The sequence below is a fragment of the Periophthalmus magnuspinnatus genome, chromosome 13 (assembly GCF_009829125.3).
Source record: "Periophthalmus magnuspinnatus isolate fPerMag1 chromosome 13, fPerMag1.2.pri, whole genome shotgun sequence".
NCBI classification, from domain to species: Eukaryota; Metazoa; Chordata; class Actinopteri; order Gobiiformes; family Gobiidae; genus Periophthalmus; species Periophthalmus magnuspinnatus.
The window spans coordinates 8867731-8886346 of NC_047138.1; the positions used below are offsets into that span (position 1 = coordinate 8867731).

Consider the following 18616-nt stretch of genomic DNA (forward strand, 5'->3'; position numbering starts at 1 on the left):
ACTTACTTCTTAGCACAGAATGCAGAGCAGTCCCTCCCAATGCTCTCACTCCAAGCAGTCTTGTACAACACCTAATAGTTGCAATACAATTGTAAGACATGATATATTTTTATGTTTTAAGTTACTGCAAAAAGATATTAGGCATACCAAGAACACCAGGCAATGTAGAAAGAGGGTGTAGAAGAAAGCAATGGTCCGGGCCATTTTGTTGGACAGAATCACTCGCCCCTGTAACATTATATATTATACTTTATACATTATATACATACATTATACTTATTATTGTTGATGTTATCTTTCGTATGCTTCTATGATTTTATGATTTTCTCACCAGGCTCAGAGTGGCTTTATCCCAAGGGCTTAGGCTCAGGTAGCGGCGCTGGCGCTCCTATGACCACAGTACAATGCAGATGACAGAGTGAAAAATGGAACAGTAATCAAACTCTCTTATGATGGTTAGGTGGGGTGACATACCCTCTTGCTAAAGGAGGCAAATGGATCCAGTCTCTCCTCGTACTGTGAGGAGTAGCGCATCACTGTGTCATCACTTCCTCCAGCCTTTTAAACAAAGGTACAAATACAATAACATTGTTTTTAACAGTGGTTTTACATCTGGATGCTTACTTTGCCTGGGTAGCTTTGCAGGAATTTAATTTTCTCATATAGCTTGATGTTGTCTGCTCTCAGACTGTCCAATTCATTCTGCAGTGCCTGCATTGTTTGCTGCATAGAGCGGCTCTCCTGAACAGGTAAAGGAAATAAAATAAAAGTAAAAAAAATTATGTAGGGTTTTTTTATTTGGCTGGAATGACATTGCAAGACTTACAGCCTCAAGCTCTTGGTTGCGGGAGCGAAACCTTTCACGCTGACTTGAGATGATGGAGAGCAGAGAGTCCATCTGGCCCTGGGGAAGTTCAACATGGTGTGGGTTCACGCCTGGACCTGGAAGAGCTATGGTTTTAAAAGCAGAACTAATTCTCTTGTAATATTAGTGACAATTTTAAATGGAACATGCCAGAAAACATAGCAGTGGCCTCTTTGATAGGCTCCGGAATGTTGCCCATATCAGTGACCTCAGAGCCGTCTGCGCTGGGACGGGTCAAGGAGGACATGGTCTGGACCGTGCTCAGATCATGCTCCAGCTTCAGGATGAGCTCTTTCTGCTCTGCACTGGTCCTGACTGCAGCAGAAAACTCCACCTGCAGCTCAGCATAGCGCCCTGTCCAAAGACACAGCAGACACATTACTGGTACTGTTCATATACTCAGCACTGTGTAAGGTATGGTGTCAAAGAGTACTCACCTCTGACTCATCTCACAGACTACAGTACAACACAACTTAAAAAATAATAGATGTGAAATTTTCCTCTGAGAATACTTGAATTTATAATTTAAAAACTACACCAAACACATTAAGGAGACTCTTAGTATTTGTATAAAAGAGATTTACTTCAATTATCACACCTAGGGTGCATGTGAATAATGATGATGAATCAAATGTCAATCATAACAAATACATTGTGAACATTTCATACAGTGATATTGCTTTTCAATGTCGTAAAAGGGACTGTTTTACAGTGCTGAGAACAAACAACATGGTACATTTAGTAAATATAAAGATAAGGAAACAATGATACATGAAGAAAAACAATAGATGGGAAACCCCAAAGAGAAAATAAGTTTTTCAGGAGTGACAGAAGTGCTAAGGAAACAGCTTTCAAAAACATTGAAATCATCCCTTTACAGTCATGCAGCCTTTTGATCTACAACACACATACACGCAGACTCGCAAACGCACCAAGAAAGCAGTGGAGAGGTTATGACAATTATTACTTCAACATTGTTGATGACAGGTTGGGAAATAGTCTAAAAACACTCTGAACTTGCTAAAGCCTCAACAAGCATTTTAAAGCTTTCCAAGGGGTGGGGTGAGCTTGTCCCCAGGTCTTTTGGTTCAGACTACACTGTGTTTGAAGCCCTGGGTGAACTGAAGCAACGACACTAGGTAGCAACACACAGAAAAGTGTCAGCAATATTTCAACAGAAGTGGACAACTACTTCACTTTTTGGCTTTTTGCTCACTCTTTTAAGTCTTACAAGTTTTCAGTGAAATGTTAAACTGTACAGTAGAGACAACTGAACAAATGAAAGGATATGGTTTAAGACTTGAAGTTAGCTGGAGCCAATTTGCAAGTGAAGGGGTAGTTAGAGGGTGAGATCATTGTGCTGTATCACACGTGTATGTATTACTGAGTGTGCCATGTATATAGCACCACTAATTCGGAAAGTGTTTCCTTATAAAACCCACTTCATAAGTTATATTTCAAAAGTATTACAAAAACGTCTGAGGTTCGTCTTTCTTTTTTCCTGAATATGGTGACCAGTGCTGCTGCTCGGGCTTCCATTACAACTAATGTCAATGAATAACCACTACTTCAACAGATCATACAGTAAAGCTTTACGACTTCAGAAAACAAGATAATGATATACAGCATCTGTTACACCTTTACAATGTTATTCAACAGTGTATAGATTAATCTGATTTAAATTTGTAGAAAAATATCTGGATTATGGAAAAGTCCTGAATCGTCCCTTCTCTCCTGCCTTCAAACAAAAGCATACCGTGACAAAAGTGAATCAATAGCTACTGGAGCGACGGTATTTACACCTCTCTTTTCCAAATAACCATTACAATTGGCACACCTTTTATTAATACCTGTAGTGCCCTTATAAATGTCACAGCAAACCTGACACAAACAGAAAAATACAAAATGCCCTATGAAGAAATTCAGTGTTATTACAGTGTACGCTGTTTCTGCATGCTTCCTCCTTCATTCAATGCTCTGGCCTTTCGATGCTAGATATGTACAACAGAAGAAATGCACTGTGGGAGACTGTCTGAAATAAGACCTGGACCAAAGCATGTCTTCAGGTCAGTCATATGTTGAAGTTGCTTTTTCACTGCGCTCTGCAGTTTGTTGGTATATACACCCCTCTCCAGAGAGCTGAGAAATGTTTACTTGAGTCGTGTGTGGATACATATTGAATATGGACAACTGAGGTGAAAGTCTAATGACATCACTAGTTTGGTGCCCTGCTTGGCAGTTAAAGGCACAAATCTGATGATCTCATGTGGTTGAGATGAGTTGATGGATTAGATAAAATAGGTCAAGTGCTTAAATTTTACAGTAGCTATTTATCACCATAAAACACACGGTGGTTAATCAGTTCAAGCAGTCCAGCAGAAGGCGACATGCCTTTAGTTTGCAGAAGACTCATGTTTTACATCAGCCGTCCACAGGAAGAGCATATGCTTCAGGGATTTACAAATATCAGACACACTACAAAATCCAATTTGACCAATAGATCTGTTACCAGTGTAATGAATTATAATCTGATGTGTGTATATTTTAAGGGAAGGGTCCTAATTTGCGCGATTACACAAGAAACTGACATGGAAAAATTAGAAAATGAAAATCAAGGCCAATGAGTATGCCTGTACTGTGTATCTGATGCTCTGAAGTGAGGGTGGCTTCATAAATTCTACTTCAACATAGCAAGAGCATAATATTTATTTAGTGTTGGGATACTGTGTCTGTGCTTGGTTCACAACCACGTTTAAAGGCAAATATATCCCAGCATTTTGGGATTATACTTAGTGATAGTGTTTATGGACCCTGTCCCAGAATAAATCTTCATAAAGATCCTAAGTGCTTTGTTACAGACTGCTATACAAATTCTGCATAATCATAGGCTGGCTATCTGTTCAATCTGGCGTAGCACACCTGCTCGCTGGTACACTTCTCTAATCTCAATTTGGCAGATATGACCTTTCAAGTGAAAATGTATTCTCAAGTTTAGATAATTTCATTTGACCTTTTCAACATGTACACATTTGGACCTTCTAAAACATGTAAATGTTAACAGTTTATGGGTAAATTCTGCAATAAAACTGCAAGCCCTGCTAAGTTTTAGGCATTGGGCACAGTCATCCAAAATTATACCTGGAGATTAGAACTGAAGAGAGAAAAGCTATCGCACTAAGATTGATATGTCTTTTGATACTCTACCAAGCAATTTAAGAGCACAACTGTATTGTTAGCTTAATGCTAATGGGAGCATGTAGCAATCACAACATTATAAGCAATTGAAATGACACTAAACTTTAGGACTCTTGAATATACAAAACAAATGAGAACTAGTACATCTTTGTAAATATTAACCAATACTGCCGGCAGTCTATAAGTCTAATAAAAATGTTACTTGCCCTCTGAACAGTATAATCCCTTAATAATAGACAACTCAAATGATAAGACATTACATGAAAAAATACAGCACCTATAAATAAGCAGAATAAAAACCAAACTATAAATGCAAAAAAGCAATAAAAACCAAACTACAGTAAATCATAGTATTACACTACTTTGTGAGAAGATTAATGTAATGGTAACGCATCAAACAGCTTAAAGAAGGGTGTCAGTTGTGCACTAGTAGTGTGTGCAAGTAGATACGAAGTATGACCCCACACATTAAAAAAAACACTGAACACTCGTCAATCACACATGCTTTGCAAACACGCATCTTGACGCATGTGCGCGCGCACGCACACACACACACACACACACACACACACACACACAGGGGAGGCAGTGGGCTGACAGGCACTGAGGGCTTGTGTGGGACAGGGAGGAGGTGATATGCCTTTGATTTGTAGTGTATACAGTAGAATTCAATGCTAAAAGATTCAAATCCCTGGATACAGGATAGACTGGAGGAGAGTGGTTACTGCTTACAACGGGTGGGGGTTAATCCACTTCTTAACACAAAATAATAAATTCCTGTTTATTCTAGCTCGTTTACTAAACCATTTTTTCAGTCACTGTATTATTGTTTTTAACATAAAAGTGAATTTAACCCAACCCTATTGTACATGCAGGCATTAAAAACAAACACAGACACACACACACACCCACAAAAACTCTCTCTCTTCCTGATTTGGCCTATAACGTGTATTGTGAACAGTAACTTTGAGCACACACTCAGATGTCCAGTGCTGTGTGTGACAGGTGTGGTATCACCATGTCGCACAGCTAAAGTAATATGTGAAGTATAGTATTGTGAAAGAATGAAATATTATTTAACTCTAATTAATTTTTTCTTAACAATAATGTGTTGTTTTCACATTTCTGTTCATTTGTTTTGTACTAATTAAAATGCTTTTCTAAAATTCCCTATTTTGTACTCTTTAGAGTCAACAGACTGTGCAATCTCTTATTGGCAACCAAATTGCAATAATTAAAAAAAGAGATCATCCTTCGTTCTTGAGGAAAGGCTTAAGGAAGCAAAAAGAGTTCCAGCCTTCCTCTTCAGATGAGTGCATGTGTTTGTGAGGACATGAATATCCTTTGGGCCATTATATGGCTGTCAGGAGAAAAGGATAAGGGTCATAACAGGTTAAAGTTCCTTTAAAAAAATCAGTAACCATGGCAGCTCAGCTGGCGGTCTATTTGCCACCCTCTAAGAGTGTATAACATGCTGCCTTTGAGAAAGACCACACCCAACAATTTGGGCGCGTGAACACACAGGTGCACACTGACGTAACCCTAACATACAGACACACACACGCAGTGAGTGAAAAAGGCAAAGGGTTTGTAACAGTCACTCTACAGTGTGAAAATGAGGCATCTCACTGAGTGAGGGGAGGTCTGTGGACACTTGGGAGGTGAGAAGAGCGGATAAATCTCCTTTAAGAAAGTAAGTGTTCTTGTAAGAGAGTTCCTGTCTCTATCTATCATCTATCAGTGTCTATCACTGTGACAGCTGCTGTGTCAGGCCTTGCCTGTTTTACTGAGTCCAGGTTAGCAGCCCAGCTGCGGGTTAAACCCGAGCATAGGCCCAACCAGTCTGGTGCACCAGTGGCTGGTGATAGGGGAGGTACAGCAGGGCCAAAGGCCAGCAGGACGGCTAAGTGCTTTTCTGAATACAAAAACAAAATTCAGTTTAAAAAAAGGAGAGACAAGTTCTCATATTTTGTTCTTCTAGTTATTCAGTAAATCTTCTTTTTAAGGTTTTGCCAACCACTCTTTGTTTCTTTCCTTTTTGAGGAAAGCTTAATGTAATAAAATGGCTGCTGAGCTTGACTTTGGCTGTGTCCACTCTCCAAATGGAACAGAGCAGGAGGTTGTGAGGTTATGAGACGAAAGGGGTGAAGAGGGAGCTAGAACTCCCACTCTGAAGGATCCTCTTTACTAGCAGCCTTCTCCAGTCTGTGGATAATATTATTGAGATTGGCTGCTTTCTTCTTCCGCAGATTGTTGTCCCTGGGGTTTCTGGCTGGGCCAGAGGCTGGGATATTTGTACTGGGAGCAGAGCTACTGGGAGCCTCTGAGAGGCTGAAGAGCGCCAGCCCACCCTGTCCACAGCTGGAGCCAGGCCCGGGGGTGCTGCAGTCTGTCTGGCCAGGGGAGTTATTGGAGGCCCCTGCTTCAGAATCCTCCATGTCCTGGTCTTTACACACTCCTCTATTATCTTCCAGCCCAAGGCCTGCGCCTTCTGACTCGGTCCCATCACAGCTGTCCCCCTCTCCTGATTTGGATCCTCGGAGTGAAGGAGAGCCCCTATCGCTGCCAGGCCCTACCCCTCCAGCTGCCTGGATCTCTTCTATGAAGAGTTCTCGTCGAATACGTGACCTAAGAATAGACAATAATCAGTCCCCATTTTGTGAACATGCCATTTTTAAAATGTATGTATTTATTTTTGTTTTAAAACTGACCTGTAATTGTGAAACCAGTTGATCACTGTACTGGTTTTCAAGTTGAGCTGTGATGCCAGTTCCTCAATGGTTTTGGGTGAGGGGTAGGGTTTCTGCTGGTAGGCCTTTTTCAGGGCTTCTTTCTCTTCAGGGCCCAGCACTACTCTTGGTTTTTTCAGCTGCTGCTGTCCTGGACTCTGTGAGCCCTGAATGTAGTCTTGCCCAATGATACTTCCATCCACTGAATGCCCATCACTCAAAGAACTCAGCCTCCTCTTCATGTAAGCTGCACAAAACATGGATAACAATGTCATTGCCCAAGTACAGACCAGTGAAAACACCTTGTCAACATCTCAAACACCCACTAGGTGGTGCTAGTGTTCTTCAGTTGAACCTAAACAATAGGATCGTCACACCAGACATGAGGTATAAATGCAGTACACAGTGGTTACTGCCAGCATCAGAGGCTTTAAAAAAACAGCTCATGGCCGCCTTACACAAGGTTGACATTTTTAACCCCAATATATGCTGCTAGATGTGTTTCAGAGTATGAGCACTCGGAGCAAGGTTAGATCAGTCTGAAAGTAGTGCACTGCCTTGTAGGCTTCAACCAAAAGGATGAAAGGTCAAATATGGTTAGTCCGGACTAGGTTCATGCTTTCCTCTGGGCTATTTTGTTTCAAACAATGGTCTTGTCCATTATAATTTTAATAGTTTTGAACTAAAACGATCTCAAAATTGTCGTATCACATGCTATCAGTGAAATAAAAAAAAATAAAAAATTCAACCAAAAATGATTGTGACATATTTTAAACTCAAATGTTGTTAGAGCTACTGAAAGTGAAAATAAGCAAAACAAAAAAGATTAATGTTTGATTAACGTGATAAACTGGTGTATGGCTAACTAACATTAAAACAAACATTATAGACACAGATAATTACGATGATGCTGATGAAGAAGAGTGCTGATGACTGAGTAAGCAGCCCCCTGGCAGTCCCCTCGCTGTCACATCTAATACTGTATGTGATGTCTGTAGCCCTGATTGGTACTGACATCACACCAAGACGACTGTGATCTGCACAACATGCTGTGTTGTCATGCACAAAGAAGAGTGTATATGCACATGCAGTGAATTTAAGAGCCAAAGTGTCAATTAAGATCCCAGAATTTTAGCTTTTCACTTAATTGATACAATGCAGTTACCACAAATTTCTGTCAACTATCACTTACCTTTTTTCTCCAGGCGTTTCATGTCCATAAGTTTCTCAACACTGTGAGGATCTTGGAGCCAGAGCTGCATACGAACAAAGGGCTCCCTGCCCTTTAGACTAAGTTTGTGCCATGGTTTGGGCCTGGCCAGCAGGTCTGAGACTGAACCCTGAGTCAGGCCCAAAATAGTCTCCCCAAACAGGCGCTGGCCTGGATACAAAAAGAGATATAAATATCTACAACTACAAGGCAATAAAAATAAAAACACATTTATTGTGAGAATAGACGGCGAGACTTACCAAGGTTGTTATCTGTCAGCACCTCTTTGACCTTCTTTGTGATGGCATAGGTATCAAGCTCAGGGGACATGGCGACCATTTCTTGGATGCTTAGACCAGAGTGGCCAGGTATGGGCAGAGGAGTACCAGGCTGAGACTCCCCTCCAGAAGGGTCTTCGGAAGGGGCTTTACCACTGGACGACTGTGAGGTGAGTGGATCCCCAGCCAGACCATTGAGCGACTCCTCTGCTGAGCTCAGGGGTGACTCTGGAGCAGGGCTGCAGCTGGCTGATGTTTTGGGAGTACCCTCTGTTTAAAAAAAGCAGTCAAGGTTCAAAAACATGTTATACCAACACTAAGGTTCTTCTTCAGTCCTGCTGAGCTGAGGAGGAACTTCAGTCACACTACATTAGCAAATTTAATTCCAGTTAAACAGCAAAGGTGCTTAAGTTTGTGGTTTGAAGCTTTTTTGGCTTTCTTGCCCTACTCCTTCATCTTGCTGTCTGTGTCTGTGTAGTACTGCTGTGCGGCTCAGCAGGCTGGAAGAGAGCAGTCATGAGGAGCTGTCAGTGTACATTAGCTGCTGTTTACACCCCCAGAGAGAAAGAGAGGCACGTACACACACACCGAGCTGCCATCTGGCGCTGCAACACTAACTTGTCTATGACATGACAAACCAGCAGCTTGCTGGCTGACACTGCCATGGCACTGGGGATGGGGGGGGATGGTGGGAAGAGAGAGCATTGGTGTGTGGGGTGGGTGCTGGCTGCACAGAGGGTATGTGGGGTGAGTGACATGGTGACAGAAACAGCCAGCCATCGGTTTGAATTAGGATCTCTTCTCTTTAATTCCAAATCTTTTGTCTGACACAATCGCTGTATGTGTAAATTGTATACCTTGATTTGGAGCTTGCTGGATGTGTGCATTTTGCCCTTGGTCTCCATTGAGCCATGGTTGCATGCGAAGGTATGGCTCCCTGCTTCTCTGGTTTAACTTGTTCCAGGGTTTGTGACGAGACAGACTATCACCAAGTATTCCCTAAGAAACATAACCTATTATTAAATATACATAATACAAACTGAATAAACATGCAAGAACAGATATGTAGACAATAAGCGCCTAAAGTAAACATCCAAATGACATTACTTTTTTTTATATTAGAGTGCAGACACCTCACCTCTTTGGAGTCTTCCTGGTTGTGGTTCTCTTCTCCTGTCTGGCCAGATGTTGTCTTACGAGGCTCAGTGTGCATGTTGCTCCACCACTGCTCTCTCCAGTAACCCACTCCTCCAGCACTTCCAGAGCGGACTGTACCATCACGTCCCAGCCTGAGTGCTCCATCGGCAGACATGTCGACTCCTGAAGAAGGCCTTCCTTCTCTTTTTCCACTTGAGCTAAAGTCCAGAACCGGTGATGGGGATGAAGGAGAAGACAGAATGGAATTGGAAGGCTTCTTGAGAGACAGTGCAAGGGGGTTGTAAGGCGGGAGGGGGGCTGTGAGGGGAGAGCTCAAGAGGTCCCTCTGAGACAGAGCAGGGGATGAGGAAGACGATGCTTTGAGAATAGGCTCTAGAGCTGCTTGCTGGGCCTCCATTTCTCTTCGGGCCTGTTCGAGGATGGAGCGGATAGCCTCATCTGAGCCACTGCCTCCTCCACCTCCTTTAAGTCCAGTATATGAGGTTTGAGTGTGGGACAAGTCTGCTGAAGACAGGAGGAGCCAAAATAAGAAAAACATAGCAACAATGTATCACCTTGGGCTCTGGAGATAAAAGCTGCAACTTACCAGCTTTCTGCACCTGCAGTTCTCTTTTGGCCTGCTCCAGAATGGACTTGATCGCCTCATCTGAACCTGCCTCTGGTGTACGGACACGAGCTGTAATATTTCCTGGAAAGAAGCAAAGCCAAATATAGAAGAAATTAAATATTCACTCAGATTTAAAAACAAATAGATGAATGTCAGAGCAAAAATTAAAGACATAATTTTATCACATTGTACCACAGCACAAAAAATACATTCCCATTGCCGAGTTTCAAGGCAACTATACTGGAGGGGTTGTCATCATCATGTGTCCTAGCAGCTCTCACATGCACAAAAAAGCTATTCCATTTGTACAATCAACACTTCCCTTAGAGCAGGAAAGAAACAGTAAAATCAGTACACATGCTGATTTTTTTTTTTTAATAAAAGTTATGGAATTGGTTACCTCTATGTCATGGGAATATTTTTAAGCTTGCCCCTAAAAAAAACAAAACCTCTCACACAAGCCTGATTGCACACACAGCATAGAATTGGTTCACCTCAACACAAACATGCCACACAGACAAAACGTGCTACAATCTCTGTGTGAAGGGGACAGACCTGCATGTGAAGCTGTATCAGAAAGGGTTCTCCGCTTCGGAACATCCTGAAACACTCGGCTAAGCTGGGGCTGGCCTGAGCCCTCTGTTAAAAACAATATATCACACACTATGTTACACCAGATGTGTGTTTCCTCTACTAGCTAATCTATTTGATGCCCTATACTGGTTTTCAAATATACTTGTTCAACAGTGTAGCTTCCTTCATCCAACAAAAGGATTGCTTTACAGACTGTATGCTCAGTCAGAAAAAATTATCTAGAATGGATCTAGATTCAGATGCCTGAAATAAATGTAGGCATTATATACAAAGCATTTACCTACTATACTTTCAACAATACTACTCATATTATTGAATCTCTGATGCTGTTGTTTTTGTACTTTTGAGAACACCTTCAATCAGAAATGTCTTGATGTGTTAACAAAAGCAGGCCAGGGCTAATCGAATCTCCCCGTAGTTAACAGTACCCCTGCCTTCCTCCTAGTTTCCAACAGTCAATACTATTGATGTGTGAAAGGTTTCTGTATTGACCACCATAGCTTGGAAAGGCTCTTGGGATCTGTGTGTGACTAGGAACTCACTCAAAACACACAGGTGTGGCACAGGAAGGGAGTTAGGAAAGAGAAAAGAAAAATAAAAAGCTAGTCTATATTGACACACTAATCAATGGCTCAGTGCAGAGTTTTACATCCATACAAGACGACACACACCATACACAATCGCACACACACACTGGAGACATGCACTCACCCCTTTGTCGTCCCTGGATGCTGCGCAGTGCAAGGATGTTCTGCTCATCAGCCAGGAACTGCCTCATCTTGTGGAAGGGCTCCTTTCCCCGGATAGTTAGTTTATTCCACGGCTTTGGTCTGGCCAATATCTCACTGACAGAGCCCTGGGACAGTCCTAGCACATAGTGGCCAAAGACACGCTGGCCAATGTTGTGCTTGATCAGCTGCTCTTTCACCTGTCGGGCGATTTCAGCCGTATCCATGTCTTCCCCATCCAGAACACTTCCGCTGGTGGCGTCCGAGTGGCTTGGAGAAGGAGAGGGGGCGCTGCCAGCTGTGCTGCTCCCATTGACAGGAGCCATGTCTGGGCTGGCAGGCGGAGGCTGGGGGCTGCTGGCGGCTAGAGGGATAGCTGCAGAGCCAGGTGTGGAGGTTGGGATGGAGCTGAGAGCTGGAGTGAATGGGGTGAACAGGAGTGCCCCACTTGGGATTCCAGATGACTCCTGCAAAGCTTTGGAGTAGAAGGTCTGGAGCAGTTGCCGTTGGATAAGGGAGTTCAAAGCCATCTTACCACCCACCAGAGGGAACACAGGCGAGTAGAAGTCCTGTCCAATGCCCGTGGGAGTGAAAGCGTGCGATTCGCTGCTGGTTGAGGTGGCAGTGTTGAGGGTGTCCGTATGAGTACGAGACAGGGGGAGCGAAGAAGAGGGGAGAGAAAGAGGGGGAGGAGGGGACGAAGATGGGTCGCCAGACATGTTCTCCTCCTTTGGCAAAGGCTCTTCTGTCCCTTTTCCCCCGGCTGACCCTACAGGAAAGGTCAAACACACCATGCATTATGGGGGAGTCAACAAAAAAGGGATTCCAAAAAGAGTGCGAGAAAAAAAATACAAATGTAAAAAAGTTATCTTAATCAAGTCATCCGATATTCCTTTTTTGCCAACCCCCCCCAGACAAAGTGCCCATGCATTTGTGATTTTAACCTTTCTTGTAAGCCACAGCCTGGAAGGAAACAAAGGGCAAAGAAAACAACTGACAGAGTGCAATTAGGTAAATGAGTTGGTTTCCTTCACACAGGTATATGGACCCAAAGGAAAAAGTCCACACATCCCGAAAGCCGCTGAGTCTTCTCACTTGGATCATCATTTTATTACAGATGTACCTAATTCAGTCTCTTTAAATATACAAAAAGCTAAACACAAAAGTCAAACACACTTCTCAATTCCCTTTTTTGAAATAGTACAACTTAATAACATGTATTAAAAAGTAGTAAAGACAATACATTGATAGGCAAGAAAAAATAAAAATCTGTTTTGTCCACTTGAGCGTTGACATGATGACATAAGACAGTCGGCTTTTCTTATGGTGAATGTTAATCAATTCAAAGCTATTCAACTATTCAAGCCCAAAGCCATGACATTTCAAACACAGTGTTGCAGAGGGCAGAGGTTTTCATGTAGGGGGCATATAATATTGCCCTTTTACCATCTACCTTTTTATTACTGTTATTGAAAATAAAAACACAATTTTTTTTTAACCTTTTTTGTCATCATAAAGGATTTCTTTCTAATTTGCATAATCACACTTTAATACATCAAATATTCTCAGAGGAAAATGTACATATCATAACACACATGCAGTGTGAACACAGGCTGTGGCTATGTGTTTGTAAGATAGATATGTTTTTCTCACGTGAAACAATGCTAAAAAGAACTTACCACTGAGTTCGGTGTTGGCAATGCGCAGAGCAGCACTCTCTGATTGAAGACTACGGTTCCTTTCTAATAGCAGCACCTCTAGTGGTTTGGAGGAGTCCTACGAGCACAATAATTAGTGTGAAACATAACTTACACTACAGGTTGCAACTTTTGTTGTTGCTGATGATTACCTGGGCAGAGTCTGAAGTGCCAAATTCCATAGACTTGAGGATACTATGAGCAGAAATTGGAACTCAAGGTCAAGTGGCAGACACACAGAATATACCTACAAAGTGTAATGTAGCTGTGTAATACTACAGGACTGCTTGAAAACACAGCTCACCTCAACTCCTTCTTCACCTCCTCATAGTCAGCTTGGTTCTGCAGTTTCTCCTCCAATTCCTAGAAAAGAAAAAACATACAAAGTTGTCAAAATGTTGTCAGTGAGGAACACTGCTGTATAATGTATTATTTATACTGTCTTAAAACAGTCAGTGTTTAAATTTTCCATCATTGCTGTCAAATACATTTACTTAAGTATATCTGTAAAAGTATGCACAACTCAGTGTTGCTGAATCAATAGTCACAAGTCTACTTCTGGGGTGGTACCTTCAGAACGGCAGTCTTGCTGCTGAGCTGCTGCTCGAGCTCAGTGATCTGGGAGCCAGTGGTCTCTCTGAGTTTGGTCAGGCTGACCTGCAGTCTCTGAACGTCCTCCACCAACTGGGCAGTCTCCCTCTCTTTGGCCCTGAGCTCTGCTTCCAGATTTGAGTGTGATGCTACCTCGGTTGTTTGCTCCTAAATTACAGTAAAAACAAATCAGTCAATGGTATCCAATTATGCCACTCTATTACCAAGAAGAACTTTTTTTAACAGTTTTATTATTTGCCAAAATATCATCTGAAAGTTTCAAAATGATGAACACACACGCACATATATATATATATATATATATATATATATATATATATATACACACATATATATACACACATATATATACACACATATATATATATACATACATATATACACATATATATGTATATATATATACACACACATATATATATATATATATATATATATATATATATATATATATATATATACACATACATACATACATACATACAAACAAACACACACGCACACACAGGATCAGTGCCTACATATATATATACACATATACAGCACATATACATATGCATACATACATTTGACAGGAATGTCATGTCAATTTTTCATTAATTCCATTAATTGCCTAGTCCTAGCTGAAACCCATGAATAAATACTGTATTTTATGTATAAATTCCTCCTAAGTACCCAATTAAAGTAGTGTAACATTTAAATTGAAACGTTTGTGTAACACAGTAAATCAACGTATACATAATGACAGCAGTGATTGAATTCTAGGCTAATTTTTGCTTAGTTGCTCATGGATCAACAATATAAAAACAAATCAGTCTGATCACATGAAACATTTAAAGTTGTCATATCAAATCCAATGTGGCTACATAGTAGTAAATCAGTAGGATATGTTACCATGTCAGTATCGGCCTTGGCTGGGCTTTTGAGAGGCTGAGATTGGTTACTCAAGGACATCTGCTCTCTGAGTGACTCCGCCTCTCTCTGAGCTGCTTCAGCCCGCTGAAAAGACAAAACGAAAATTCTAAATGGACATCCACCTCCCCACATTACACCGGCCATCCTTGTATGTTTATATCTTTGTTGAAACATGTCAAACCAGAACTGAACAATAGTTATTTTTGTTTGTCTGAAATATTTCTAGAGACACAGCAGTTACTCGTGACACATAAAATAGGCCCAAACCACTAGACAACAGACAACAGTGCCAAGTTGCCATCATTAGAAGTTACAGGGAGCTGATTCCACTGTGTTTCTAATTGCTACCATACTGTGAGTTGTTATTGACAGGGTGTGAGCAGTACTGTTACTCACAGGAAAATAAATCCTGTTTTCCATTTTCTCCTTATTAAAGTGTACAAAAAGTCTGAGAGTAAGCTGGAGGCCATGTTGTCATCCTCTGTAAACCTCAAGTCAGAGTGTGAACAGTGCTGAATGCGTAAATGCTTTGTGTGTGTGTGTGTGTGTGTGTGTGTATATTTCGGTTTGAGCAACAACCTTTAGGCTAATATTAACATTACATGCCTATGCTACCCCTTTAGCCACAAATCATCCTCTTGGGCTATTAATGAAAGTTAACAACAATGACATTAACAGATACCACAAGAATATTTACAACACAGGGGCAGAGAGCACACCATTTTCAGACGATGTGTTTCAGGGGTGTGAGATAAAATGACATTCATACTCCTGTAAGGCCAGGCTTAAAAATGTTTTTTTATGATTACCATATTCCATAGGGATCTTCAAAAAGACCTAAAGATTTGGCAAAACTATATAAATTTAAATATTCAAAGTTACCTGATTTGCCCTTTCAAGGTCTGTCATCACCATCTCAATTTCATCAGCCCTGCAAATACATACCATTATTTCAGTAAAAATACATAAATAGGAATATAAAAACTGATACGAAAACAATGCAAAAAGGCATTAAAGGAGTGCTTTCAAGTTGATGTTTAGAGGAATGTTGGCCCATAAACTTCAACAGTCTAAATTTCACCTTAATCCATTGATTGTGAACTCCATAACCCAAACAGCTTGTACATGTGCATGAACTCCTGTATTTAAATGTGTGCTCCTTTGCGTGTGTGTGTGGACATGCACCATGTAAGCCCCTAAACCCAGGCCACACTAAAACAGAGGGATTACATTAATAGAGCTCTAAGTCCTAATACAGCAGACTAATCTGCTATGAAGCTGTGCGATTGTGTCTGACTAATGGTCTGGATGGAGGCCGTGGTTCACCTCTCACTTGCTGGAGGTCATAGAGCAAAAATACATCCCATAAAAAAATTGAAAAAAAAAAAAAAAACCTTCTACAGCATTTATTTGCTGCATTTGTTTTTAGCAGAAATTAAGGCTGAACAAATAATAATGATAAAAAATGATAGATTTTTGTATGTATGTGTGTCAGTTATACAGGCCTGTTATACATGCATCGTGTACTTTACTTAGAGCATTATTTACAAGATCAGTGTGGTATACTAAGTGCACAAGTGCAAAAACATATGTGCACTGCTTCTTCCATTAAGACGTTTTATTTCACTTCAGCCCTTTGATGGTGAACCCAATAACCCATGCTGCTTTTGTATTTGTGTGTCACAGTAGGAGAAACAGTGTTATGTCCCATAGGCTTGAGTACAACTGATTTGAATGTGTTTAACAAAACAGACACAGTTGATATTAGGTCAACATTGTGCCACAGGCAATGCAGCAAAAAGAATCTGATGTGGGTGGGAGCTTTTCACTCTGTGCTTTTATTCTTTGCCTAACAGTTAAAAGGATCTAGTATGCATTTAAGCAACATAATAGTTCACTACCTCACAAGCTTTTATCCTGTCTTAAGCTATAGTGCACAGGACCCGCGTTGTGCCCAGCTCTCGTACACACAAATGCAAGGTCAGAGAGCCAACAAGCCAGAAAAGCTTGTAATGGAGAGTGTTTATGGGTAGTAATGCAACCCAAATTCCCCTCTGCTGCTGCTCCAAATGTGATCATTTAATCAAAGTACAGATGCACAAAGTCTTAAATAACCTTTGGATTTGGTTGTATTTGGGAATTATAAAGGCAGAGCTAGAGGCTGAAGGCCAAAGCAGATCACAGGGAAGGGATTTTCGACAATCCCGATACATGTTGGTGTCTAACCAATACAAATATTAAGAGATAATTCATGAAAAAATATCAACTGCAATACTGCATATAAAAGCCAACTACAAATGTTTTTGAAGAATAGAACTGAAGGCCAAACAATTTATAGACACACATTTTGTTGGTGTGTTTTCTAAATAGGCAAAGTAAAAAGAGTAAAAAAAAAAAGAGTTAATAACCTTGAATAATGCCATCATAAAGGCATCAGTTCATATCAGAAAATATACAATTTATTATGCTATATATTATACTTGTTAAATGTAGTTGTGTATAATAAGTAATACAGAATAGCACATACCCACACAACACAATCTTCAAATAGTGCTCAAACACATACTTGGAGTCACTTACACTCTTTTGTAGCATGAAAGCCAGTGGGTGCACCCAGTGACATCAGAGGAGTTCTGAAAGGAGCCCAGAGCCTCTAAGCCCCTACTGTACTTGCTCCATCTCAGACAGGCCTTTTCATCTCTTATCTCCCCTCTCTTTGCTCACTCACTCTCTGTCCTTTCCCCCTCGACCCTTCCCTCTGCCCTACACTTTGGGTCTTTTCATCCCTCTTCCTTCCACCTCCATCTCTCTACTCCTCAGCCTCTATCCTCCTCGCCAGCAGGATATTCCCCTGATTTAGATTTTCATTTCCCTCCTCTATCACACCGTTATCCCCTCTTCCTCACTGTAGCCTGCAGACCCTGACTTGCTTTTTGCCCTCTAGCTTTCATCGCTCCATTCCTTTTCTTTCTTGACTCTCTCCACATTGCGTTTTCACAGCGTGTTACCTTGGGGATTTCAAGGAGGCTTAAAAAGAAGCTAGCTGTGAGAGTGCATCTGTGTGTGAGCCATTTTGTCTGTTTCGCCTCAGATGGACACAGGGAAAAAAAGGCCTATTGACTGCAGTCTAATTATCAGCAATTAAATGCTTTCCCCAAAAGTGGTATCAAGAGCCTACACACAAACACGAAAGTGCATAAACACGGGGGAGGCTTGCACACATGTAGCATCCTGTGGGGGTGGGGATCAATAGATCATTAATCTTTAACAGGGACTAAACGGGTAAAATGCGGCCAGCCAGACCCTCACAGTGCGAACACAGGGAGGGGGTTACAGTACATCTGCACACCCCTTGCCTGGTGCAGCTCACAGCTTCAGACCAGAGGAGCTGCAACCAAATTCTCAGGCAGTCTGTCCACTAGAGAGTGTGTGCGTTTTAAAACGCAGATTACCCAAATGCAGTGAGAGGAAGGAGGATTTGTCACGCAATGTCCTCTTCAGTGGGAAGTTTAAACCAAGTGTGTATATACTAGTGTGTTCTTGTGTTTGTGTAAATAAGTGTTATTATAGCTATAGAATTTGTGTTTTGCTGCACCAAAATGTATACTCTTAAAGGGTTAAAAGTTGTGTTCAGCCAAACACAGGCGATTTGCTCAGCCAAGCAGTAAACGGGGGAAGGACTCCAAGGACTGGGAGGGTGCAGGGTTAGAGAGGGTTTGTGTGTGCTTTAAAGCGTTGCATTAAAATTTCAGATCACAGCACGCCACATAGTCAAGGACCCTGACTGCCTGAGGCTTATGAGTGAGTGAGCGCGTGTGTATTTGAATGTGTGTAGGAGCGTGTGTGGGGAATGAGAAGGCATGTGTTTATTAGCTTCCGTAAGCAACCGGACAACTTGTCGTGCTCTGACTTTAAAGAAACAAGCCAAGATGGACAAAAGGAGGATTCAAGAGTAAAGACTCAGGAAAAGTCAGCAAAAGAAGAAAAAGCATCAGTGTATAAAACATTTTGATTGATGCAATTACACT

General features: G+C 41.3%; 1 protein-coding gene across 6 annotated transcripts in view; it reads right to left on the reverse strand.

Annotated features, from left to right (window-relative positions):
* Positions 1–18616, reverse strand: part of cux1b (cut-like homeobox 1b) — a 49043-nt gene that overhangs the window by 552 nt on the left and 29875 nt on the right. For 2 of the 6 annotated variants that reach the window (XM_055226258.1, XM_055226261.1), the window contains 15 exons: positions 15471–15519; positions 14568–14672; positions 13632–13820; positions 13366–13424; positions 13214–13256; positions 13044–13140; positions 11348–12133; positions 10598–10681; positions 10022–10123; positions 9416–9939; positions 9135–9276; positions 8260–8547; positions 7982–8170; positions 6772–7036; positions 1430–6688 (listed from right to left, as the gene is read on the reverse strand). In XM_055226258.1, the coding sequence (XP_055082233.1) occupies positions 6217–6688; positions 6772–7036; positions 7982–8170; positions 8260–8547; positions 9135–9276; positions 9416–9939; positions 10022–10123; positions 10598–10681; positions 11348–12133; positions 13044–13140; positions 13214–13256; positions 13366–13424; positions 13632–13820; positions 14568–14672; positions 15471–15519 (3394 nt within the window). In that variant the 3' untranslated portion in view covers positions 1430–6216. Of the gene's footprint in view, positions 1–6; positions 72–147; positions 229–331; positions 389–474; positions 559–624; positions 742–826; positions 943–1015; positions 1220–1429; positions 6689–6771; positions 7037–7981; positions 8171–8259; positions 8548–9134; positions 9277–9415; positions 9940–10021; positions 10124–10597; positions 10682–11347; positions 12134–13043; positions 13141–13213; positions 13257–13365; positions 13425–13631; positions 13821–14567; positions 14673–15470; positions 15520–18616 lie in introns of those variants that run through there. The other 4 variants (XM_033977042.2, XM_055226260.1, XM_055226259.1 and 1 more) reach the window with 4 other exon arrangements.